We start from the raw sequence: 25,543 nt of genomic DNA on the forward strand, positions 1-25,543 counted from the left end.
GGAGTTAAATTATACAGCTCACAGCCTATTGATGTCTGAGGGTCATATGCAGGGCCAGCTTTGGGAAGGGGGGGTCAAACTCGGCAAATGCCCAGGGCCCCCAAGGTCTAAGGGGCCCCATGCTTCAGTGCTGCTGTTCAGCTGAACGTCCCTGGAAGCAGACAGCTGCGCTTTCCAATGCAGTGTAAGGTCCCCTCCCTGTACATGTAAGAGAAATCATTACCACAGTGCTGCTCTGCAAACTGACAGCTCCGGCCACCAGCAACACTTTCTACTGGAGCTGTAGGACCTGCCATGATGTCACCTGTAGGAGGCGGAGCTCAGCAAAGAAGAGGGGGATGAAGGACCTGCTGTGACCTCACCATCATGTGACCAGAACAGGAGGCGGAGCTATGCAGTAAAGTAATGAAGAAGAAGACTAGTGATGCATGTGAAGAAGTAAAGGATTTAATGTAAGTGCCAGGGAAGTGCTGGGAGTTGTAGTCTCCTCCTCTTATACCTCCTGTTATGTAATATCAGAGTACATTACAAGAGGGGGTATACCAAGAGAGGACTACAACTCTCAGCATGTCCAGCTTGTAATGTAATATCAGAGTACATTGCAAGAGGAGGTATAACAAGAGAGGACTACAACTCTCAATATCAGGGTACATTACAACACCTTGGATATGCTGGGAGTTGTAGTCCTCTCCTCTTATACCTCCTCTTATATTGTTCTCTGATATTACATAATAACGGCTTGGATATGCTGGGAGTTATTGTCCTCTCCTGTTAAACCTCATGTGGTAATGTGCTCTGCATTAGGGCACGGGACGATGGAGATGGGAGAGTAGTCATCCGCCATAGGGCACCACTCCACTACCCATAAAGGGGGGCGCACTTATGGCCGTCCAACTTCACAAGCCTCAGGCCACTAGGCCTCAAGCCTGTGAGGCATTAGAACAGTGCAAAAAGCTGCAATGACATCAACGCAACCTTCTGCGCTGGGTCTTGCATGATGACGTCATCATGTGAGACCCGGAGCAGGAGTGGTGATGTCATTGGGACCGCATGCATAAGGACGCAGCAACACAAGCCACAGATAAAACTGTGGTCTGCATCACGGCGGGGGGACGGGAGGGAGGTGTTTATTATTTTTTTTATACTAAATGTCCGCACTGCTGGGGGCAACAGGAAAGGGGGTAAGGAGATCATTATATATACCTGCCACTACTGGGGAGGAATGGAGGAGCATTATATACTGGCACTACGGGGTACATTATATATATATACTGGCACTATGGGAGGGAGCATTATATATTGGAACTAGTAGGGGGCACTACAGGGGGACATTATGGTTATATTATTACTACTAGGGTACTGTAGGGGCACCCCATGCCCATCAGCTGTTTGAGGAAGCCGTCTCCCTTCTCGCTCACCGCTGTATGTCTATGGGATAGCAGCAGTGAACAGCACGCTCCGTCTGCTCAAACAGCTGATTCCCTTACGTCCTACCAGCAGCACAGATGGGGTTAACTGCCCCCCGTGGACTGGTAGGACCGGCGGAATTTTTTATGAGCCCAAAGAATAGCCAATGAACAAACTCCAGCTCCCCTAAAGGGAGGAGTTCGCCCCCCAGCCCACCGTGTTTTTTTCTGTCCTTTAGACAGGTGGACTGGCGAGTTTTTCTCTCCCCTCTCTTGAGGGGAATAGGAGGCTGTTTTACTCTATGGGGGTTCATTATTACAACCCCATTTTTTTGTCTCCTTTTTTCTGGTAAAGGCATTGCAGGGCGCTTATGCGATGCGCCTTATTTGCTTATTTTTTTACCTTCTTGTAACTAGCGTACCTGGGGGTAGTGCTTTGCCTTATCTGGTGCTGCGCCCCCCCCCCCCTCCTGTGATGCGAGTCTGCGGCGCTCTGTTGCCGGGCGTGGCATGGGCGCCGCCATGACCGGAAGTGACGCGCAGCAGGCTGCGGCGTCACTTCCCGTCTCTCGGTCCTGGCCGGCGGCGTCTTCTGTTAAACAAACTGGGAAGGTGCCGGCCGTATTTTTTTCCACAGGCAGGGGGGGTGAGCTTTTCCTCCTCTTACCACAGTCTCCTTGTGTTCGGCTGAGAGTTCTGCTATCTTCTGATTTCTTCAGCTTCTAATATTTTCAAGTGCCTTTCTTTACTCCTCTGGTTGGTGGGCATACCTTTAGGTTAATTTGTGTGATAAACTCCCTGTCATTGAACTAGGAATGTTTTAATCTTTTCTTTCGTTTTAGCTATGGCTTCTCCTAGAGAGACCAGCAGCGGAAGTCCGCGGCCAAGAGGAAACACCTGGCCTGTTATGACTGCAACACGCCATTAGACGATAGTTGCCCCTATTCCAGGTGCGACAGTTGCCGTTCCAGCACCGCCACGATGCAAGACATGTACCAGTGGGCGAAGACGTATGTGGATGACTCCATCAAGGGGGTCGTACGGCTACTAAATGAGAGGCTACCGGTCCCCTCCCAGACTTCGATGGAAGTTGCCGCCCCTACTGATAGACCCATGCCCCTCTCTGTGGGGTCATCTTCCTCTGATGAGGAAGAATCAACTTCGTGTTTTTTCCCACCCGAAAAAACACAGAAGTTATTGAAGTCCATTAGGTCGGGGGACCATGATATTGACATAGGGGAGTCTTCCGATCCCGCCTGTCGGACTCAACAGGTCTTTAAGGCGGATGAAACCCTTCTTTCTGTGATGCGCACAGAATGGAAAAAACCGGAGAAAGGTCCAGTCCTCACCCGAAGGTTTAAACTGATGTTCCCGATGGCTAAACCCTTAGTGGAATCATGGGGTTCCATTCCTAAGGTGGACATGGCTATAGCCAAATTGTCCAGGCGCACTCTGGTTCCTGCGGACGATGGGTCTAACCTGCAGGACCCTCTCGATAGGAGGGCAGAGTGCACCCTGAGAAGGAGCTACTCGGCGGCCTCAGCCTCGGCCTCAACTTCTATTGCAGCCACGGAAGTCACTTCCTTTCTACGTACTAAACTGAATCAGATTCAGACAGATGTCGACCAGAGTGTCTCCCGGGACGACATCCTGGCCGTATTTAAATCCGTCAATCTGGCCATGGATTTCCTATGTGATACGTCCCAGTTACAGCTGAAGTTGGCAGCCAAGACAATGGCACTGGAGTCAGCTGCCAGGAGACCTCTATGGCTGAAGCCCTGGAATGCGGATAATGCCTCTAAATATAATCTGTGTGGGCTCCCTTTTGAGCCGGACCGCTTATTCGGTTCAGAATTAGACACCATCATGGAGGGACTCTCCGATAAAAAGGGGAAGAGTCTCCCCCAACAGCCCTTTCGGACCCGGGGCAGGCAAGATCGCGGAGGCAGATCCAGACAGCAGGCCAGACGTAGAGATTGGGGAGGGGGGGGGGGCAGTCTAGAAGATTTTCGAGACGCTCCCGTAAACCCACCAAGGAGGCAAAACACTCCTGACTAGGAGAGGCTCTTGGTTAAACCCTGCTACCCCTGTCGTAACGCCTCTGGATTTTCCCATACCCCTCCCCCAACTCCCCGTAGGGGGTCGTCTTTCCCATTTCAAGCACGTATGGGCCCAGGAAATCTCAGATCCCTGGGTTCAAAGCATTGTGGCTACTGGCTATCTAATAGATCTCGTTTCTCTCCCCCAGAAAGATTTGTCGCCACTCGAAGTTTTCTGCCGGCCAAGCAGAAGGTCTTAGAGTCCTATATTCAGGACTACATTTCCAAGGGAGCCCTGGAGGAGGTACCGGCAGGGGAGAGGGGTCTAGGGATTTATTCTCCAGTATTCCTGGTACCCAAGAAGACAGGAGATCTCCGGATGATCATAGATTTGAGATTCCTCAATCGATTCGTAAGGAGAACCAGGTTCCGGATGGAAACCATAAGGTCAGTCAGCCACATCCTCAGTTCTGGGGACGTGATGGCTACTCTGGACCTCAAGGATGCTTACTTCCACATCCCGATCCATCCCTCCTCTCGGAAATTTCTCAGGATCGCGGTCCAGATTTCAGGAGTGCGCAGGCATTTTCAATTTGCCGCCCTCCCTTTCGGAATCTCATCTGCCCCCCTTATCTTCACCAAGATGGTAGTGTCTGTGGTGGCAGCTCTGAGACTCCAGGGACTGACCATTGTTCCCTACCTGGACGATTGGCTTCTTTTAGCCTCTTCGGTCCCAATACTTACTCATCATCTTCATGTCGCTATTTCCTTTCTGCTCCGCCTAGGCTGGATCATCAACTGGCAGAAGTCGAACGTGAGCCCTTCGACTTCAATCCATTATTTAGGATTCATGGTCGACTCTCTGGAGATGTCCCTCCAGTTGACGCCAGAAAGAGGAGCGCGGATTCGGGACCTGGCAAGGTTCCTCTCCGTCCCACGACGAGTCTCCATCCGGACTCTCATTAAGATGCTGGGGCTCATGTCAGCGGCTGCGGATGCAGTCCCTTGGGCTTTATGGCACCTCCGTCCTCTTCAATCAGAGGTTTTAGACAAACGGAACGGCAGCCCTGCGGGGCTAGATTCCCTGTGCTCCCTATCCAACCAAACCCGGAATTCCCTCAGATGGTGGATCGCCTAAGTCATCATTGCAGATCGCCTAAGTCGCGGCTTACCGACCATGGAGTGGTCACTGCATCCGGAGATCTTCAGGCAGCTAGTTCTCAGATGGGGCATGCCAGAGGTGGATCTGATGGCAACCAGGTTCAACGCCATGGTGCAGTGGTTCTGTTCCCTAAACAGGGAGGACAACCCCCTGGCGATAGACGCTCTGACGATACCGTGGAGGTTCAGGCTGGCTTACATCTTCCCTCCTTTTTCCATGATACCGAGGGTATTGATGAAAATCCGTCAGGATCAGGCCTCGGTAATAGCCATCATACCATTTTGGCCCAGGAGATCCTGGTTTACCCAGCTCATTCAGATGAGTCGGGGACAATATTGGAGACTCCCCCAGGAGCAGACCCTGGTGTCGTGGGACACTCATCTATGCCCAGATCTGCACAGATTCAACCTGACAGCCTGGAGGTTGATCAGTCCCTTCCCAGAGTGTATGGGCTCTCTAAGTCGGTCCTGAGAACTCTGTCGCATTCCAGAGCAGAGTCTACCAAGAAGGCCTACTCCCGGATCATGAGGATCTTCACATCATGGTGTAGCTCCAACCAGGTGGCGTCTGCAGATCCGCCCCTTCCTGCGATATTACAGTTCCTTCAGGATGGGTTAGACAGAGGCCTCTCCCCATCTACCCTGAAGGTTCAAGTTTTTGCCATCTCGGCCTGTCTCAACAGACCATATTCTCGGGACCCGCTCATCAAACGCTTCCTTAAGGGAGCAGAAAGATTGAAGCCTACAATACTGAAACCAGTTCCCCAATGGGACCTGTCAGTGGTTCTCAAGGGGTTAGCATCCCCCCCTTTGAACCTTTGGAGGAGGCAAGCTTTAAGTTTTTAACTCTTAAAGTGATTTTTCTTCTGGCTATAACCTCAGCCAAAAGAATTTCTGAGCTGCAAGCTTTCTCCGCTTTACATCCATACATCATTTTTTTACAGGACAGAGTCCTTCTGAAATTTCTACCTTATTTTAGACCTAAGGTTCCAACTTTTCAAAATATTAACCAGGTAATTTCTCTACCTGTATTATTCTCCGCCTCCTCCTCTGATGTTCCAGTTAGACATCCACTGGACATCTCGAGATGCCTCCAGATCTATGTGGATAGATCCAGAGAGTTCAGGATAGATGAGAACCTCTTCATCCTGTTTGCCGGTAAGTCTAAAGGCCGTAAAGCGTCTAAAACTACTATTAGTCGCTGGGTCAAGGAAGCCATTAGGGAAGCTTTCACCTCCCAATCCTTAGATCCTCCGGAGTTTGTGAGGGCCCATTCTACTAGGGCCGTAGCTACCTCTGTCTCGGAGAGAAGCCTTCTCCCCTTAGAGTTGATCTGCAAGGCGGCTTCCTGGAGCTCTGAATCAACCTTCATCTCTCATTATAGAATAGATGCTAAGGTAGCAGAGTTTTCGGCCTTTGGGCAGACAGTACTTACTTCTGCCAGGCATGAGGACCCTCCCTAGGGGATTCTTCTTGCTATCTCCCCATCTGTGCTGCTGGTAGGACGTAAGGGAATCGTTAATTTCTAACGATAATTTGTTTTCCTTTAGTCCTAACAGCAGCACACAAATTTTCCCTCCCTAAGTACTTTCTTGTTATAGACACGGTGGGTTGGGGGGCGAACCCCTCCCTTAAGGGGAGCTGGAGTTTGTTCATTGGTTATTCTTTGGGCTCATTAAAAATTCTGCCGGTCCTACCAGTCCACGGGGGGCAGTTAACCCCATCTGTGCTGCTGTTAGGACTAAGGGAAAACAAATTATCGTTAGAAATTAACGATTGGCGGCAGTGTCAGGCTGTGCACATTATTACAAGATTTGGGGCCCCACTTTTGATTTTGCCCAGGGCCACATTTGATCTAAAACCGGCACTGGTCATATGATAATGCAGTGGTTACAATTGGTGACAGAAGAGGGAACGGTTCCCTGCTCTTGTTCGCTTACTTAGCCCCTCCCCCACGCCAGGGGCAGCCTTGTGCTTAGCAAGTGGAGCCACACTTTTCACTCCACAATTTTGAGAAGGGGGGCGTGGTTTAGAGTTGCGGTAATGCACATTTCTCTAACCCCCTGAAATATCCTTCTGTTTCTGGCCCCCGTAGTGACGGTTATTTACCACCCAGTCAGTGTCCATTTTATTTCAGGTAGAAGTCTACCACAACATGTCTCCAGTACAGACTGACAGGAAGGGGGCGGCGCAGGCGTACGTAGCGCTGACTCAGTGACGTCATTAGTAGGCGCCGTCCACCACTCAGTGACGTGTGCAGGCGGCGCTGAGCTCTGGTCTGCGGCGCGGAGAACGGAGGCGGAAGAGGTGACAGGAATTTGGGGCTGATGGGATGAGACTATGGAGGGAGGGATGGAGCTGGCGGCCCCTGAGGGTGTCTGTGTAGACGGGGATAGGTGGCATGTGTCAGCGGGCAGGTTGTAAACAGTGGCACCGGGCTCCTAGTAGATGGAGGGGCGGAATGGAGGCTGGCTCCTCAGGAGACGCAGATAGGACTTTTTACTTGCATAGGTCATTTATATAGGGGGAATGAGATACCCCCAGTGATTAGGGAGCTGCTGAGGCCTGGCACAACACAACAGCCCCTCTGGAGCTTGTCCTGAGCAGCGCAGCAGTGCCCCCTACTGATCGGACCTGTTGGGCTACACTCGCATGACTCCCAGCAGAACTTATTGACTTTAATGCAGTCTGCTGGGAAAACGCAGGCTGTTGATTTCAGTTCTAGTGTGAACAGGAGCAGTCTGGCTGGGCCCCTGACTATGTGGTAAGGCTGGGTTACTACAGGGTGGTAGTGTGCTGTGTGTCCCTGAACCGCATACAGTACTTTTGGCGATCTGACATGCAGAATCCTGGCATTGCGCTGCAAGGGAAATCAGTCCAGTGGGGCCACCCGCCTCCTGACTGGCACAACAGGATTGTCCCTATTTTTTACACTCCTGGACAGCCCATCTGTCAGCAGATTTGTACCTATAAAACTGGCTGACCTGTTCCATGTGCACTTGGCAGCTGTAAGGCGTCTGTGTTGGTCCCATGTTCATATGTGCCCGCATTGCTGAGAAAAATGATGTTTTATTATATGCAAATGAGCCTCTAGGAGCAACGGGGGACATTGCCTTAAACCTAGAGGCTCTGTTCTCTCTGCAGCTGCCACGTCCTCTGCATTTAAAAGGAAGGTGCTGGCATTAGATGCCCGCCACTGCCATTCCTTGCAACTCAACCAGTCAGGTTGCTCCCTGAAGAGCCATGCTTACTAGGTGCGAAGATGAATGTTATGGCGCAGATAGTGTGCGTTTAACCCCTTGATACCTGGGGAGTCTGCAGAGGATTCTATTTGAAGCTGACAGCATTCATTAACCCTATAACGCACAGCTTTGGAACCCGCTGCTCATGCATAACCTCAGGACCACTATTGTCTGGATTGGGCCTCAACTCTGAGCACTATAGCGCCTTTTTCCTATTTTATTTTAAAAAGTTAAATGTTAATTCATCTTAACACACGGTCCTAGATAATCCTATTTGAGCCCTCTGCACTTTTTCAGGGCCAGGCAGGTATGATGATGTTTACACTGCCTGGCCCTGTGAATCAAAGTGCAGAAGACACAGCAGTTGCAGAGAGAGCAGAGCCTCTAGGTGTAATGGTAACGCCCCTGTTGCTCCTAGAGGCTCATTTGCATATAATAAAACTTCATTTTTCTCAGCAATGTGGGCACATATGAACATGGGACCCACACAGATTCCTTCAGCTGCCAAGCGCACATGGAACAGGTCAGCCAGTTTCATGGGTACAAATCTGCTGACAGATCCCCTTTAAATATCTTCTGACACAGATCCAAGCTCAACCCAACAACCCCCCCTTCCCAATCAGTGTACTCTTTTGACATAGTAAAGGTGCACATATAGTTTAGGAGATGAGGGCCAGAATGTTGCCAAATGCTGATGTTCTTTTTTGGCATTTAGATTTCTGTAAAGGCTTCTCTCCTGTGTGTAACGTGTCTGCTTGCAGATTTTCTCTTGTAGCTGCTCTGACATTTTGTCTTTTTCTTTATTTTATTTTTATTTTTTATAGTGCAACCATGAACTGGAGTAAAGGAGGTCCAAGTGGCAAACGTGGCTTTGGTTTTGGGGGATTTGCCATTGCTGCAGGAAAAAAAGAAGAGCCAAAGCTCCCGCAGATTTCGCATAGTGCTTTCAGCACAACATCTACCTATGGCACTGCCAACAGCTCCCAGCTACCTTCATTCTACAAGATTGGGTCTAAGAGGGCCAACTTTGATGAAGAGAATGCGTATGTACAAAGCGGAGAAACTGCTCTCACTTATGGGTGTAATGTACTACCAGATGTTTTACAGCTGTAGTTAGAGGTCCGGGCCAGGCACCATAGAAAAATGCATGAACCTATGTAAAGAACAGATGAGACCATGGAGTCGTTCTCGCTCTTCTTTCCATTGGATGGGGGTGGGAGTGAAAGTAGCCCGAGGTGTAGATCTTACTGACATCTACTACTGCACATTAGCTGACTTACTTCCGTGTCCCTATCCTGATGGTGCGAATCCAGTCCAGAGGTCAGCTATTTCCACCAGTCCCATAGAGAATGAATGGAGCAGCAGGGCGCATGCTCAACCTGCCATTCCATCAGAACAGGGGAACAGGATCCCCAATATTCTCACAGTTTGTGGGGGTCCCAGCGGTCAAAACCCCACAGATCAGTTAGTTATCCCCTATCCTGTCGATAAGGGATCATTTGTGGCACAACCCTTTTGATGAATACAGTGGGTAGAGTGATGCATAACAGGAAACCCCAGTGCATTTATTAGGTAAGGGTTGTTAGTGGATCTACAGGTAGACTGAAAACAGCCCTCCCTCTATGTTGGCTATCTTGTGCAGTAGCAGGTTATCACTTTTCTGTCCACAGATACTTTGATGATGAGGAAGAAGACTCCAGTAATATGGACCTGCCATACATCCCAGCAGAGAATTCTCCAACCAGACAGCAGATTCGCTCCAAAACAACAGACTCTGACAGCGAAGAAGACCCTCTAGAGGCCTTTATGGCGGAAGTAGAGGTGATATTCCCTTTGAAGAGGCATTTCAGTTTTGGCAAATAAATGTCATTCTTTGTGTAATGAAAAGTTACATATGTTTTCAACAGAATTTCTGTATCACTTCCTCATGGTTTTCGGTATTTGTGCTTGCTGTCCTCCATAACCTTTTAGTGGATAAAAACGTGTATAAGTTCTCTGTCTTCTAATAGGCTGTGCCTCTGCGTGCCCATCATAGGGCCGGGATAAATTTTTATCCCCTGATATAAACAATGAAGATTCCTATTGAATGGCCATCAGCGGGGATACTTGAAAATAGTTTAAAGGGCATCTGTAAGCAGATTTGTACCTATGAAACTGGCTGACCTGTTACATGTGCACTTGGCAGTTGAAGGCATCTGTGTTGGTCCCATGTTCATATGTGCTCACATTGCTGAGAAGTGTTGCCGTTACACCTAGAGTCTCCACTTTCTCTGCAATTGCCACACATTCTGCACTTTGGCAGCACCAGGTATGATGATGCTTTCACTGCCTGGCCCTGTCAATCAAAGTAGAGAGGGTTTGGCAGTTGCAGAGAAAGCAGATCCTCTAGATCAGGGATCTGCAGACTCCAGCTGCTCTGAAACTACAACTCCCAGAATCCGTCTGTCACTTGGGAGTTAAAAGAACAGCCAAGTAAGTGTGCACGCTGGGGGTTGTAGTTTCACAGCAACAGGAATGCCGGAGGCTGCTGATCCCTGCTCTAGATCCTCTTAGCAATGCGGACACATATGAACATGGGACCAACACAGATGCCTTCAGCTGCCAAGTGCACATGTAACAGTCTGTTTAATAGGTACAAATCTGCTGACAGATGGCCTTTAAATATGTATTATGCAATGCATTGTCGCATCATTAATTGCTAGAATAAAGGAGCTGTGGAGATGATTTTTATGTATTAAGTTGATCAGATATTATGGCCCCATTGATTGATATTAAAGGTGTTGTCCAGGTATACTTTCCCACCCTATCTGACGCGTGTGGAGGGACACAACTGCACACCTGTTGATACAGTTGCCAAGGCAACCATGTGACACCCAGCCTGTATATATGCAGGTCTCATTTATTAGAATTGGACCCATGCATGATACTTGTGTGTTTGTACTATTGTCTTGGCGGCTATACCATTTAGTTTGCAGTTGTCTCTACACCGGATGTCAGATCCCTCAGGAGAGTATGCCAGAACAACACCTTTAATGGGAGCGATGCGTCCTCCTTTTCCCTTTTTACATTGTACAGAGCTGCTGCTGTACAGTATTTGTATAAAGCACTGGTCTTTTCTGTTGTGTTCAGGATCAGGCTGCCCAGGATATGAGAAAACTTGAGGAAAGAGACAAGGAGAAGAAGAATGCAAGGTATGAGAAAGCCACTGTTTAAGCTTAAGTCCTGTTTACCCCTCTTGGTCCACATGTCAAGTCTCTCTCCTACACTGGCGAGCATCTTTGACATTGATCAATCTTAAATTGTCACACACTGCCTAGCCTTCACCACGGCTGTAAACGCCGGACTATGATATTAAAGGAACACTCTAGGAAAAAACTGGTCCTGTGTTATGCCTAGAAGGGGCAGTGCATTATTTATATCTCTGAGCTGTACCATTCCCCCACAAGCCCTGCACTAGGCATAGTAGTGTATCAGTTTTCCTTAGTGTTCCTTTTAAAGAGTAACTAACCCTTTGTTTAAAAATGTTCTAAATCTCCTTAAAGGGAAGCTGTCACCATGAAAATGCAAAATAGACTGCAGGCAGCAGGTTATGTAGGGGGAGCTGAGCAGATAGATTTTTAGTTTATGGGAAAATATTCATTATAAAGGCTCATGAACACGACCCAGGTTTTTGTCCGCATCCGACCACATTTTTTTTGGGGATCGGATGTGGAGAGCACACAGTTTGTCCGTTCTGCGGCCCCGCAAAAAAAATTGAACATGTCCTATTGTTTTTTTTGTTTTGTGGGCAAGTATAGCACGTTTGTAAAGGAGTGGAAAAAAATGGCTGCAGACTCTCGGCCAGTATCCATGTTTTGTGGATGCACAATTTGCACACCGCAGAAACTGGTATGGCTGTGTGCATGAGCTCTAACTTGTTATCATTCATTTATATCCAGACTCATTCTGGGCTTTGAAGTCACGGAGGCGGTCCTACCAGTGATTGACAGCCATTTCTGTATACACAGTCATAGAGGGAAGGCTGTCAATCAATGATAGCTCCGCCTCCTGGACTTCAAAGCCTAGAAAGAGCAGGAATTTATATGTATAAATGACAAGTTTTACGGAATGTTTTCCAATAAAATTATATCAATCTGCACAGCTCCTCCTGCCCTATAAGATGTTGCCTGCAGCTCAAACATCATGTTCAATGTGACTGGTTCCCTTTAATTACATTTTTCTAATATTCTTTATTAATGGATTTTTGCTATTTTACTAAACAGATAGGTGATGTGTGCTCCTGCCCGTACAGCACTCGCTGCGGCCGCACAGCAGAATCCGTACACCACTGACATGTCAGCAGTGTATGAGTATACTGATTCTAAAGGGCGACAGACACTTGAACTTCAGCTGCCTATTTGTTTGGTAAAGCTGCAAAATCCACTACGTATACTACAAATAATAATTTTAGGGGATTTAAAACATTTTAAACAAACTTGTCTAAACTGTTGGTTACTATTTAATTTTATTCCGGCAACGGAAGGATTTTATAGTATCATGGTGCAGAGACCAGTATTGTGATGTAACCCATACCAAATATCCGATTTTGCTATTTTAGCTTTCTGATGCAGATTGCATATTGGCGGGGGTTATCTCACATGTTGTAGCACTAAGGCTACTTTCACACTAGCGTTTAAGGTTTCCGGTACTGAGATCTGTCATAGGGACTCAATACCGGAAAAAAAACCGCTTCAGTTTTGTCCCCATTCGTTGTCAATGGGGACAAAACTGAACAGAACGGAATGCACCAAAATGCATTCCATTCCTTTTAGCTGCGTTCCCAGACTGGAGAGAAAACCGCAACATGTTGTGTTTTGCTTTCCGTCCTGGGAAACTGATTAAGACAGATCCGTCATGACCCCCATTTCAAATCAATGGGGACGGATCAGTTTTCTCTGCCACAATAGAAAACTGATCCATCCCCAATTGATTTTCAGTGGAGTTAATGACTGATCCGTCTTGGCAATGTTAAAGATAATACAACCAGATCCGTTCATAGCGGATGCAAACGGTTGTATTATTAGTAACGGAAGCCTTTTTGCTGGACCCTGCCGGATCCAGTAAAAACACTAGTGTGAAAGTAGCCTTGGCCATATGCTTCCAACTCCTGTTTTTCTTTTGCTACATTCATAGCTCTGCCTGTAGTTTCACAACATCTGGGGCCTCTTCCAAGTACCACACACCCCCATTTGTTCATTAATGTATGCCCACAGTATTTCTAAGGCTGTTACATGGCTGGTATCCGAACTGAGTGCAGGGAAGTTTGTTTTTCCTCTTCTTTTTTGCAGGGGTATCAGGGATGACATTGAGGAAGAAGATGACCAGGTAAATTCGTAGTTTTCTTTTTGTGTTCTCCAAGGTAGTTACTGGGCCTTGTATCCAGGCAATGTAGGTTGTCTGGCCCTTTAGTATAATTGCCTGTTTCTAGGGAGAAAATGCCAGCTTATAGTCCAGAGGAGAACTGATTTCACATTGTAACATGTCATTCATAGTAGCATTCATTTTCTCTGTGCACCCTGCCAATTAGACACCCATTCATATTGTGTGATTCATTCCAATTCAAACAATATTGAGAAACTGTAATGATCGACCCATGTAAATGAAAGAAGATAACATCTAAAATTGCTGAGCTTTTTACTTAAATTGTTGTGAGATGTCTGACAATGAGCCCAATCCTCCTTTTATTCTCAAATCTCCCTTGTCCAGTTCTCTACATGCATCTTAAGATTCGGTCACACCTACCTATAACATCAACATATTATGTGCCTCTGCAGAAAATAATGATGACGTGGTGCTTGCTGAAGTGCCACAGCCCCCTCATTCTGCTGATTAGTGGTGGTTGATCAGGATCCTTCATTAAAGAAGAGACCCTGCACACTAAGGGGTACAGTTGTTGAGGCAACCATATGACGCTCAGTTCGTATCATGAATGGATGCACACTGGGAATTACACTCAGCAATTGTACTGCCCAGTGTTCAATTTTGTCTCTCTATCTCTGATGTCAGATTGGGCAGAAGAGTTTGCATGGAGGTATGCTTTAAAGGGGTTGTCATCAATATAAAAGAGTAGACAACCCCTCTAAAGGGAATTTGTTACTAACGACATCCCTATCAGACTTCATAGACACATTGCTGTGGTTCACTTTTTTAAAATGCAGTTTTTCTTTTGTTGATCTGAGGTTTTATTCCCGAGTTATGATGCATTTTTTTAAATTTGCAAATTAGGCTTTTCGTGCAAAGAGGGCATCACCATTTCTCTTGTTGCTGCTAAGTTCCACTTATTTTGGTGTCCAGCCCCTCCCTGGCTGCTTTGATTGATATAGCCAGGCAGTGGCAAAGTAGTGAAGGAGGGACTGGCCATAGAACAGAGGGGAGTTTGGTTGCAACAAAAGAAATGGTGACGCACTCATTGCGCCAAAGGTTTAATATGCATATTAAGGAAAAGAATAATAATTCTGGAACGGAGCTTCAGATTACCAAAGTTAAAACTGCATTTTAATCAAGTGATTCACAGCTATGTGTCTATATAGACAGTTGGATAGAGAGGTTGCTGGTGACAGATTCCCTTAAAGAGGACCTTTCATCTGGCAAAAAATTCTTAACTAGGTATTGTTAAAGTAGCCCTAAATTAGAGCATTTAAGATACACTCTGGTGCTCCAAATCAATGTACCCCCAGGGGGTTAATATCCACGCGTGGTTGAGAGACTGGACACTGACACAGAAGCTGGTCAAAGCAATCTCTTATTTATTACATAAAGTAAGTGGTATATGTATCTTTAGAAAAGGGCAGTACTTTCTGAGGCCCAGGCATTATTTCATTGGCTCAAAAGGAAGAAGAGATAAGAGAGAGAAGATAACACCCTGGCATCTGTGCACTGGGCACTACTTTGGAATGTGAACTAATGTAAACATCTGGGTATCGTCGCCATTTTGTAATGGTGTTTATCCTAACAATAATACTGCATACGTCATATGTGACACTTCAAGGAGGTGCTTCTCTATAGGCAGCATATACATATCATCAAGTCATATGATTGGCCTATGCATTCCTCCACAATCTATACACCTGTACAAAGATGAGAAAACAGACACTTCTCACAGCACAGCTCTTTGCCCCCCCCTCTTCTCCAGTCTTAAAACAAAGAGGGGGGTGGGAGGCACTTGAAAAATAAAAAGTTAACTTATTACATTCCTAGAGATACAAAATATAGAATAAAATTCACACATCTTTAACAGTATCATGATATGTACAGCGGCGCCCAGAGATCTCACTGCACTTACCATTATCCCTGGGCGCCGCTCCATTCTCCCGTTATGTCCTCCGGTATCTTCGGGGACTTGGTTATACTGGGTGGAGACTGCTGTTGTTCTCCTGGCCATCTCATTTCTCCCAGGCTGTAGCGCTGGCCAATTGCAGAGCTCACAGCCTTGGAGAAAAAAACTCCCAGGCTGTGAGCTCTGCGCTGCGATTGGCCACCGCTACAGCCTGGGAGAAGGAGACGCCCAGGAGAACGGCAGTCTCCGCCCAGTATAACAAAGTCCCCGAAGATACCGGAGGACATAGCGGGAGAATGGAGCGGCACCCAGGGATAATGGTAAGTGCAGTGAGATCTCTGGGCGCCGCTGTACAGATCATGATACTTTTTAGTTCAGAATTTTTTGCCAGATGAAAGGTCCTCTTTACGATCTTAGAAAATCCCTATTAAGCCTCCTTAGGAAGTAGCATAGACAAAACGGCAGTCATTTTCAGTATGTCTGAAGGTATCCCTAATGAATAAATAGTTTGGTAAGCTGTTTCCATTGGGGGAGTGTGCACTCAAACGTCACTGATACCTAATTCCATGAACGAAGATGGTTTTATGTGTTGCTGGTTCACGTTGGTTTTCTTAGAAAATTGTGCAATTTTTAGGTCTCCAAATGTTTGTGTCAAATAAACATTTAGAAGAATAGGTGCAGTGTTGTGGTGGATGCAGTCAACAAAATCTGACTATAAACCCTCACACTGATGTTAAAATGAGACTTTAGCCAATATATCCTTATGTGAAGGACATACTGGAGCCCGTACACCACGTCAAGGTATCTCGGGTGGCACGGGACCTAATGCTAACCTACCTGTACCAGGGGCCATTAGGCAAATTACAGAAGCGTAAGGTCCTACTCGCAGCAAACGGCTCCCCGTTGCCTCCAGTGTGAAACCACACATGCAATGGGAGGAGGAGGTGAGTCCCACCCAGAGCTGACTGATATGATGCAGGCCTCACAGGTGCACCGAATGTTGCCTATAGATGAAAATCGGGCACATTAGCAATGGACCACATGTGCAGGATTTTCTCTCCTGGTTATAAATGCACAACTGCATATGGGGTTGAGTATTTCCTGCTTTTTGAGACCACGTTACATTATGTAATCTCCAAATGTTTGTGATAAAGGCTTTCTATAGGCTTCAGATTCTGAATGATCTCCCAGTGTATTATTTAATGGAGCAATCTTAAGTAAGACACCCTTTGTATAGAAATATATATTGAGTTTTTTTTTTTTGTATTTGGTTTGTTACTTGCCTTTGGTAGAGTTTTGTATGTTGTCACATGCTCCTTTAGCACTATATATATATATATATCTCTATATCTCATCGGCACTGTATGTGCCTGAACGATCTCCTTAACGCATACACTTTCATTGTTGTCGTCAGCACATCCCTGTTTACACAGGACGATTTGCTGCTGATATATCACCCAACAAATGAGCAGGTTTTGGGTGATCAGAGGCATGTTTACATCGGACAGTAAACAGGCAAACAAACGTTAGTACGAACATTCGTCTCCGATCATCCGCCTGTGTAAAATGCGCTTTAGATCATAAATGAGTTAAAGGGATTCTGTGGGATTGATTTAAAATGGCCGCCAGCAACCTCTCCTAGAATCTGAGCAGGACTGTTTGCCACCACTTGCAGATCTGCCTGGGGAGCTGAGGAGGGGGGGCCTCACTGCACAATACGCTCGGTCACTTGCATATTCCTACTTATAGGTGAGTGTTTCTGTGAGGCTGCTCAGCCATGATGGTATATCATAGGCAGGATTACATCATTACCATGTATTGTAGAGCAGTGTAGTGAGGCTCCTCGCTCCACCTAGACAGTTCTGTAAGTGGAGTCAAGCAGTCCTGCTCACATTCTAGGACGGGTTGCCTGCAGCCCTTTTCAATTGGTTCCAGAGAACCCCTTTAAAGCCTCATGCAGATGTCCGTGGAACACGGTCCGTGAGATACCGGACTGGCATTGCAGGGGCGCACAGCGTCATTGGTTGCTATGACGCCATGTGCTCCTGCAATGCCAGTCCGGTATCTCGCGTTCTGCATGAGGTTTAAGGTGCATGTGAGACATTCACCACGGTCTACCCCAGCTTTCTTTTAACCATATCTAAAGAAACGAAAAGGGTTTTCTGGCTGCTAGCTTTACAACTAGCTGGCAGAAGAATAGATTAGATCTGGTACCCATAGGTATATCTGGTATAGCATCCTTGTTCAGAAGGTTAACCCTGGTTACAGTAGAGTAGTAGTATAGGGTGGTAGAGCATATGTGAATCAAAAATGATGTATATTTGGGCATTCCTACCAGATGTGATATATTCCATCTCTATTTCCCCATTTCCATCATCGCATTGAGAAACCTTACTAAATATTTGTGTTAATCTGGTGGGGACCAAATACTACTGGTAATCTTTTCCCAGAGTGATATATTCTACTTATAGTCCAAGCCTTATGCACCCACTAGCAATTTACACTTGAACAGTAAATTGCCAGGAGAAGAAGAAAGATCGTTGTAATGTGGAGGATACTGTATCTCTTCCTCTGTCAGATCTGATGCATATGGATTTGAAGAAGGTTCTAAACGGAGGTCCTAGTAATGTCGTCATTGTCAGTTTTGAAGCCCTGTGCATAACTTTTGGACAAGAGTGGCGCTATTACTGAAATAAAAACTTGAATGCTACATACACATAGTAAAGCTGTATGCAGTCACGCATCCATACAGCTCAGTATTACATGTAGTATTCCATGTGACACATGGCACGGTATGATGCCTCTGCATGGTGCGGTGTTCTTTGCTAGAGGTAATGTTGGGCCAGCAGACGTCCCTTGGTGCTGTATAATGGATCTCTATGTGCATGAGGTCTAATAAGCTCTTCACTTCTCTTCTTGCCCATTGGCAGACCTTTGACTGAGTGAGATTCTCCTATTAGAGGAAGATATTCTGAATTATATATTTTTCTGCTGAGACTCTCTATTTCTCATAGGAAGCCTATTTCCGGTTCATGGCGGAGAACCCAACAGCTGGGCTGCAACCTGAAGAGGAAGAAGACAATCTTGAGTATGACAGTGATGGTAACCCTATCGCCTCAACCACCAAACGCATTATTGATCCTCTCCCTGCAATAGACCATACAGAGGTAAGGGCCAGATTACTCTTTACTTGGATATTTCTTCCACAATTGCGTCTATCTTAAGCTATATTCACGCAACATGGGGGCAAGTCTTTTGGGGCACAACTTGGGGGCTATTACAACTACTAGGAGGCACTAAGTGGGCCATTATAACTACAGGGGCACAAAGGAGTGTATTATTTATAGTGGGGGCATAACATATATATATACTGAGGGCACTGCAGCAGGTGGGGTATTGAACTTAAAAACCCAGTGAAAATCATCTGTTTTTAATGGTCGATTTTCACAGCCATTCAAACTTAATGCAAAACGGCCGTTAAACAGACCATTGGATAGAAAATGGATGATGCACAAATAGTTGAAAATGGCCATGAAAAACTGACTGCTATATATATATATATATATATATATATATATATATATATATATATATATATAATTTATTTATTTATTTTTTTAATCGTTGTGTGAATGTAGCCTTATGATGATCTTCTCATTTTGCAGATAGATTATGCACCTTTTGAGAAGAACTTCTATGAAGAACATGAGGAAATCACTGCTCTGACTCCACAGCAGATTGTAGAGCTGAGGAATAAACTGAACCTACGGGTGAGATGATGACTATTAAATGGATCCATGTGAAAATGTACTATCACTTTCCATTGTGATGCGAAGTGTAAAATGTGCATACTGAATGCAGGTCTCTGGAGCGGCTCCACCCCGTCCGGGCAGCAGCTTTGCTCACTTTGGATTTGATGAACAGCTTATGCACCAGATTAGGAAGTCTGAATACACCCAGCCCACGCCTATCCAATGTCAGGTAAAGGCCATCCTACTGTAGGCACTTTATATTTAAAATAGATCCCCTAATTACTTAACGCTGTTCTTCTCCCTTCTTCAGGGTGTTCCTGTGGCGCTCAGTGGACGAGACATGATTGGCATTGCCAAAACTGGAAGTGGTAAAACAGCAGCATTTATCTGGCCTATACTGGTGCACATTATGGACCAGAAGGAGCTGCAGCCAGGAGATGGGCCCATTGCCATCATAGTGTGTCCCACACGAGAGTTGTGTCAGCAGGTACCACTTGATGTGTTTTTTTGGGTGTTTTTTGTACAGGAATACATTTTTGTGTGTTTTAGCTCAGACTGTTACTTTATTGTGACTAAGCTTGTTGCCATTTGTTAGATTCACAGCGAGTGTAAGCGGTTTGGCAAAGCCTACAATCTACGCTCTGTAGCAGTGTATGGAGGAGGCAGTATGTGGGAACAAGCAAAGGCTCTGCAAGAAGGAGCAGAGATAGTCGTTTGTACACCGGTGAGTAACCATTAGCCAGCGCTAATATCCAGGCTTTTTTGCAGGCACCTTACTAAGTCTACTTTCACACTGGCGTTTTGGCTTTCCGTTTGTGAAATCCGTTCAGGGCTTACAAGCGGTCCAAAATGGATCAGTTTTGGACTAATGCATTCTGAATGGAAAAGGATCCGCTCAGAATGCATCAGTTTGCCTCCGATCAGTCTCCATTCCGCTCTGTAGGTGGACACCAAAACGCTGCTGTCCTTTTGACGAAACTGAGCCAAACGGATCCGTCCTGGCACACAATGGGGACGGATCCGTTTTCTCTGGCACAATAGAAAACAGATCCGTCTCCCATTGACCTTCAGGTGAGTTCATGATCCGTCTTGGCTATGTTACAGATAATACAAACTGATCTGTTCATGACAGATGCATGCGGTTATTGTAACTGATCCGTTTTTGCAGATGCATGACGGATCCGCCCAAAAAGCGAGTGTGAAAGTAGCCTTAGGCTTTATTAACAGAGCTGTATGAACTGTCAGTGCAAAAGCCATGTGCGTTTGTGCCTTAAGTGGTGTGAGATCCTGTTTGTGGAAAGCACATAAGGCTTTCCTTTCAGGAAAAAACATTTCTTCCATAGACAGAACTGAAACTCGGTTTTAAAAATAAATTGTCATGGAATCTGTAACAAAAAAAATGGTAAGAAAAATATCCTTTTTTTTTTTTTTTTCCCCCCTTTTTCTTTTCATAATTTGCACAGTTTTTCCTTAAATATATTTTTTAATATTTCTGTCATCTAATAGCACAAAATAAAAGTTCAATGTGTTCCATGAAAAATATCAAATACATGTAGGTTGGCTCAAAAATGTCGTTTTTTGAAGTTAGGTAGACTCATTGCTAAAACTGAAAAAGAGAGCCTGGTAAGAAAGGGGGTAAACACTCCGGTAATGAAGCGGTTAAGTTAGATTACACAGTGAGATATAGAGCAGCATGGTGGCGTGTTTTCTTTTAGCAGGGTTGTAGTCTTCTATTGCCCACAATGTAGTTTTGTCACCCCAGCAATTATATTTGTATTTCACAGGGACGTCTTATTGATCATGTGAAGAAAAAGGCGACCAACCTACAGAGAGTCACCTACCTTGTATTTGATGAAGCGGACCGCATGTTTGACATGGGTTTTGGTAAGCTCATCGGCTGGCTTTATCTTACTGTTTAGTGTGTGGAGTAACATGTTCATATGGGGAGTCTACTTCCAGGCCTTCTGACTAGTGTATGATGTGCTTTCTACTTTCAGAATACCAAGTTCGATCCGTTGCCAACCATGTGAGGCCGGACAGGCAAAGTAAGTGAAGGGTGTTGCTCATGTTTGATGGTGATAGTAGTAACCCTTGTTTGTGGTGGTTTTAGACAAAAGGGTTTCTTATCTCTCTTCTTACAAACCTGCTCTTGCATTTCCGACCCAGCCTTGCTGTTCAGTGCCACGTTTCGGAAGAAAATTGAAAAGCTGGCCAGAGATATTCTGATTGATCCCATCCGGGTTGTTCAGGGTGATATTGGAGAGGTGAGAAGTTCACTATGCATGTTTACTCACTACTTATACTTTGTCGAAGCAAAGCAATAATCTGTATATGCAATTCAACATTTTTCTTTTATCTCCTTTGCATGCCTATGTCTATTATTATTTTTTTTAATCTCCAGGCTAATGAGGACATCACTCAAGTGGTAGAAATTCTTCCCTCTGGTCCAGATAAGTGGTCCTGGCTGACTCGTAGACTTGTGGAGTTCACATCCACTGGGAGCGTCCTCCTGTTTGTCACCAAAAAAGCTAATGCCGAAGAGCTCGCCAACAACTTGCGCGTGGAAGATCACCCATTAGGTCTTCTTCATGGAGACATGGACCAGAGTGAAAGGAACAAGGTTATCACAGACTATAAAAAGAAGAATATCCCCATCCTAGTTGCTACAGATGTTGCTGGTAAGTAAGAACCCTGTGACCCCAATGGTAATTAGAGGAATACTTTGGAACTTTAGCATTGGCACACTATTACTGGTTCTTTTCTCCACTTATCCATTTTAGCATGTTGTTAACCAGTAAATAGAAGTTTTTATTTCATTGCCCTTGCTCATAATCAATATTACTGTTCTTTGACAGCCAGAGGTCTGGATATTCCATCAATTAAAACTGTCGTCAACTATGACGTAGCACGAGATATCGACACACACACTCACCGCATCGGTCGTACAGGCAGAGCAGGGGAAAAAGGTGTGGCCTATACGCTTTTAACACCCAAAGACAGCAATTTTGCTGGGGACCTAGTGAGGAATTTGGAAGGAGCCAATCAATACGTATCAAAGGAGCTGCTTGATCTGGCAATGCAGGTAAGGCTTCCTTCAGACACAAACTTTTTTTTTTCCCATACCACGTTCATTTGTTAATGGAATTTTTATTTTATTTTTCTAATAAAAAATAAGTGGGTGGCGCCATTGCGTCAGCATGCAGAATAAACAAAACAAAAAAAAACACCACCAAATTGGAAAAAAACTTTTACGTCCTGCATTTCATATTTTTAGCAAAAATATGTGTAAAAAAAATGCCCCTGAAAATCCCCCAAAAAAACACACATGCTGAAAAATGCCACTAAAAACCAATGTGGGAATCCACCCTAATATCTGCAAATATAAACATAATCTCCTACCCTGTACATGTTTAGTATCCACATTGGATTAAGACGCTTTGCTTTTTCTGTACTCCATAGAATTCCTGGTTTAGGAAGTCTCGATTCAAGGCTGGGAAAGGCAAGAAGCTGAATGTAGGTGGTGGTGGACTTGGCTACCGAGAACGTCCTGGGCTTGGAGCAGAAACCTCTGTAAGTGTGGGCATCCTATATATACACACATCACTATATTTAACAGCCATAGGTCTTGAAGATGTCTTCATGCTCAGAAAGACTATAGTCTCAAGTCACAGCCATGGCTATTGCTGGGTTTGTAGTAGCAGCCTAAAACATCCAGCTGTTGAGGAAAGGTTTGAGGGAGCTGAAAAAGCCATTCAGCTCAAACATCATATGGAATATGACCGTGTGCTTTAATATATTTGCAATATATATCTTTTCTTCAGACCTGTGTAAAGAAGATTGTTTGTTTAGTTAGTGGCTCTGCCGTTGCCACCATCTCCGCTGCACTCTCACAAGCGGCTGTCTTTTCCGCCCAGGTTTTGACTGGTTGTATATGCTTCTTTTCCTATTCAGCTGCTGTAAATGCAGCTGAACAGGCAGAGAAGAGCACGCATCTGTTTGGGACCTGAGCGGAAGAGCCTGTGTTGGTGCAGCGGAGACGGTGGCATCAGCTAAGCAAGGGACAGGTAAGTACCAGCTAAACAATTTTTCTTCTACAGGTTTGAAGAAAGGATAGATTTTTTTATTTTTTTTGAAAGCGCGGAGAACCCCTTTAATACTGTACCTTGCCTCATTCGCCCATTTCTGGCAATGTATGATTTAGGCTACTTTCACACTGGCGTTTTGGCTTTCCGTTTGTGAGATCCCTAATGCATTCTGAATGGATAAGGATCCGCTCAGAATGCATCAGTTTGCCTCCGTTCCGTCTCCATCCTGCTTTGGAGGCGGACACCAAAACACTGCTTGCAGCCTTTGGTGTCCGTCTGACGAAACTGAGCCAAACGGATCCGTCCTGACACAATGTAAGTCAATGGGGACGGATCCGTTTTCTATGACACAATCTGGCACAATAGAAAACTGATCCGTCCTCCTTTTGACTTTCAATGGTGTTCAAGACGGACCCGTCTTGGTTATGTTAAACATAATACAAACGGATCCGTTCTGAACGGATGCAGACGGTTGTATTATCTGAACGGATCTGTCTGTGCAGATCCATGACGGATCCGCACCAAATGTGAGTGTGAAAATGGTCTTGCATTGAGGGCGTGGCCTGGTCCGATATATGAGCAGACGCGATAGCGGGGAGCTCCTGACCCGCCAGCAATTATCCTGAGGCATCCTTCTTCTGCAGCTAGCTCTGCAGCACCGGAAAACTCTGGGTGACGCCAGGGAGTGCCTGGAGCCGGCACATACCAATATGACCCTCTCGGGGAAGAAGGAGTGGGAGCTGAAGGAAGCCGGGCCTTCCACGCCGGCGAAACAAGATGGCGCCGCACCGGAGGTGCTGGCCGCCGAGCTTGCGGCCCGCCTGGCTAAATATGCCCGAACTACATCTACAGTGCCTTCCTCAGATGGGCCTGCGGCACCCAATGTTATTCCTGGGGAGAACTCCATATCACAATCAGCACATGCAGAGGGGCCTGTTCATGGAGGGGCACAGTCAGGAGAAATGGCTTCAGTTGCGGCCTCTGCACCCCCAAGTTCAGCCCCAGGCCCTGTAACCACATTATGTATCCAGCATGGTCAGCCTGATATTGGCTCTGCTGAGCCTACACCAAAAGATATCTTTAATGCTGTACAGCAATGCAGCAGCTCGCTTGCTCTCCTCACTACTAATATGGGCAGCCTGCAGGAAAATGTGTCCCTTCTCCGTCAGGACTTGCGGAAAGTTACTGATAGAATGGCGGAGGTGGAAGTCAGAGTGGGTGCCTTAGAGGATCAACTGCCTCCTGTCAAAAGAGATCTGGACAGGATTATTCACAACGTGACCCTGCTGATGTCCAAAACGGACGACTTGGAGAATCGATCAAGAAGGAACAACCTCCGTCTAGTGGGGGTCCCTGAAAAAGCGGAGGGTGCAGATCCGGTGGTGTTTTTTGAGGACTGGCTTGCCCTAAAATTTGGAAAGGACTTGCTCTCCAAGGTATTTTCTATTGAAAGGGCGCACAGAGTGCCGTTCCGTGCGCCACCACCAGGGGCCCTACCTCATCCAGTGTTAATGAAGCTACTTCACTTCAGGGACAGAGATGCGATTCTTAAGAAAGCGAGGGATCACCCTGAGCTATTAATTAATGGCAGTAAAGTGGCGATATATCCGGATTTCTCTGCTGAGGTCCAGCGGAAGAGAGCCAAGTTCCTGGAAGTCAAGCGACTCCTCCAGAATTTACAAGTCCGTACTCAATGTTATACCCAGCCAAGCTTCGTGTGGTGGCGCATGGGGAAGTCTGTTTCTTTGATACTCCTCTAGAAGCGGCACAGTGGATCGACGCCAATGAATCCTCGCTCAAGAATTGGAAGCCGAAGGACAGAGTCTCGCTTACGGAAATTCTGGGACACGTGAGCTATATTGATAATGCCCTGGGATATGCTTGCGATGTCGTTTCTTTACTTATACGAACTTTCTGTATATTTGATGCATCTCCCTTTTGATTAATATGTCTATGAACATATGTTTTAGGTTAAATATGCTTTGTCAGTTTGCTCGCTTGGGTCTCCTCAGTATATTAATGTAGGGGTCACCTGGGGTTGTTAAATTATGTTACTGTAATTTACCACTATGTGCTGCGCTGCAGATATACTTGTATATAGGTGGGTCAGCGCATACGACCCGATACATGTGTGTACTCGGTTACACAGGTTTTTTTTAAAGTTTTTTTTGGCATCCATTCGGCCATATATATGGCTGACTGTAGGGACGTTTTTTCGCCCTATTTTCAGCTTTTTTCCGTGAAGGGATTTTATCCTAACGGGAAATTATTATGCTGTTGGGATACTTTTGAGGGTTGGGGAAGGGGTAATCGGGCAGTGGAATGTGTTGGGGAATCCTATGCAGGGTGTGGGGAATATGCAGGTACCATATGTTACTGGGGAATTATGTTTTGCTCTAACATGTACTGTATGTCCCAATGACACAATACATAAAAATTGTAGGCTGGAATGTTAGGGGTTTGGGAGACCCGACAAAACGTACGGCAGTGTTTTCTGCGCTGCAGCACTTTCATCCCGCTATCTTCTGTCTGTCAGAGACTCA

General features: G+C 45.9%; 1 protein-coding gene across 2 annotated transcripts in view; it reads left to right on the forward strand.

Moving 5' to 3' along the window:
• The first annotated feature begins 6,840 nt into the window (after nt 1-6,840).
• DDX42 (DEAD-box helicase 42) overlaps nt 6,841-25,543 on the forward strand; it is a 41,690-nt gene continuing 22,987 nt past the window's right edge. For both annotated transcript variants that reach the window (XR_005780022.1, XM_040439043.1), the window contains exons 1-16: nt 6,841-6,913; nt 8,673-8,891; nt 9,519-9,669; nt 10,978-11,039; nt 13,176-13,212; nt 18,178-18,330; nt 18,829-18,933; nt 19,025-19,144; nt 19,226-19,402; nt 19,511-19,639; nt 20,700-20,799; nt 20,913-20,960; nt 21,082-21,179; nt 21,317-21,593; nt 21,771-21,997; nt 22,375-22,485. Coding sequence is in view for 1 of the 2 variants with exons in the window: in XM_040439043.1 (XP_040294977.1) it covers nt 8,680-8,891; nt 9,519-9,669; nt 10,978-11,039; nt 13,176-13,212; nt 18,178-18,330; nt 18,829-18,933; nt 19,025-19,144; nt 19,226-19,402; nt 19,511-19,639; nt 20,700-20,799; nt 20,913-20,960; nt 21,082-21,179; nt 21,317-21,593; nt 21,771-21,997; nt 22,375-22,485 (2,007 nt within the window). In the remaining variant the exon portion in view is untranslated. The remainder of the gene's footprint in view (nt 6,914-8,672; nt 8,892-9,518; nt 9,670-10,977; nt 11,040-13,175; nt 13,213-18,177; nt 18,331-18,828; nt 18,934-19,024; nt 19,145-19,225; nt 19,403-19,510; nt 19,640-20,699; nt 20,800-20,912; nt 20,961-21,081; nt 21,180-21,316; nt 21,594-21,770; nt 21,998-22,374; nt 22,486-25,543) is intronic.

The sequence above is a fragment of the Bufo bufo genome, chromosome 6, assembly GCF_905171765.1.
Source record: "Bufo bufo chromosome 6, aBufBuf1.1, whole genome shotgun sequence".
Lineage (NCBI taxonomy): Eukaryota > Metazoa > Chordata > Amphibia > Anura > Bufonidae > Bufo > Bufo bufo.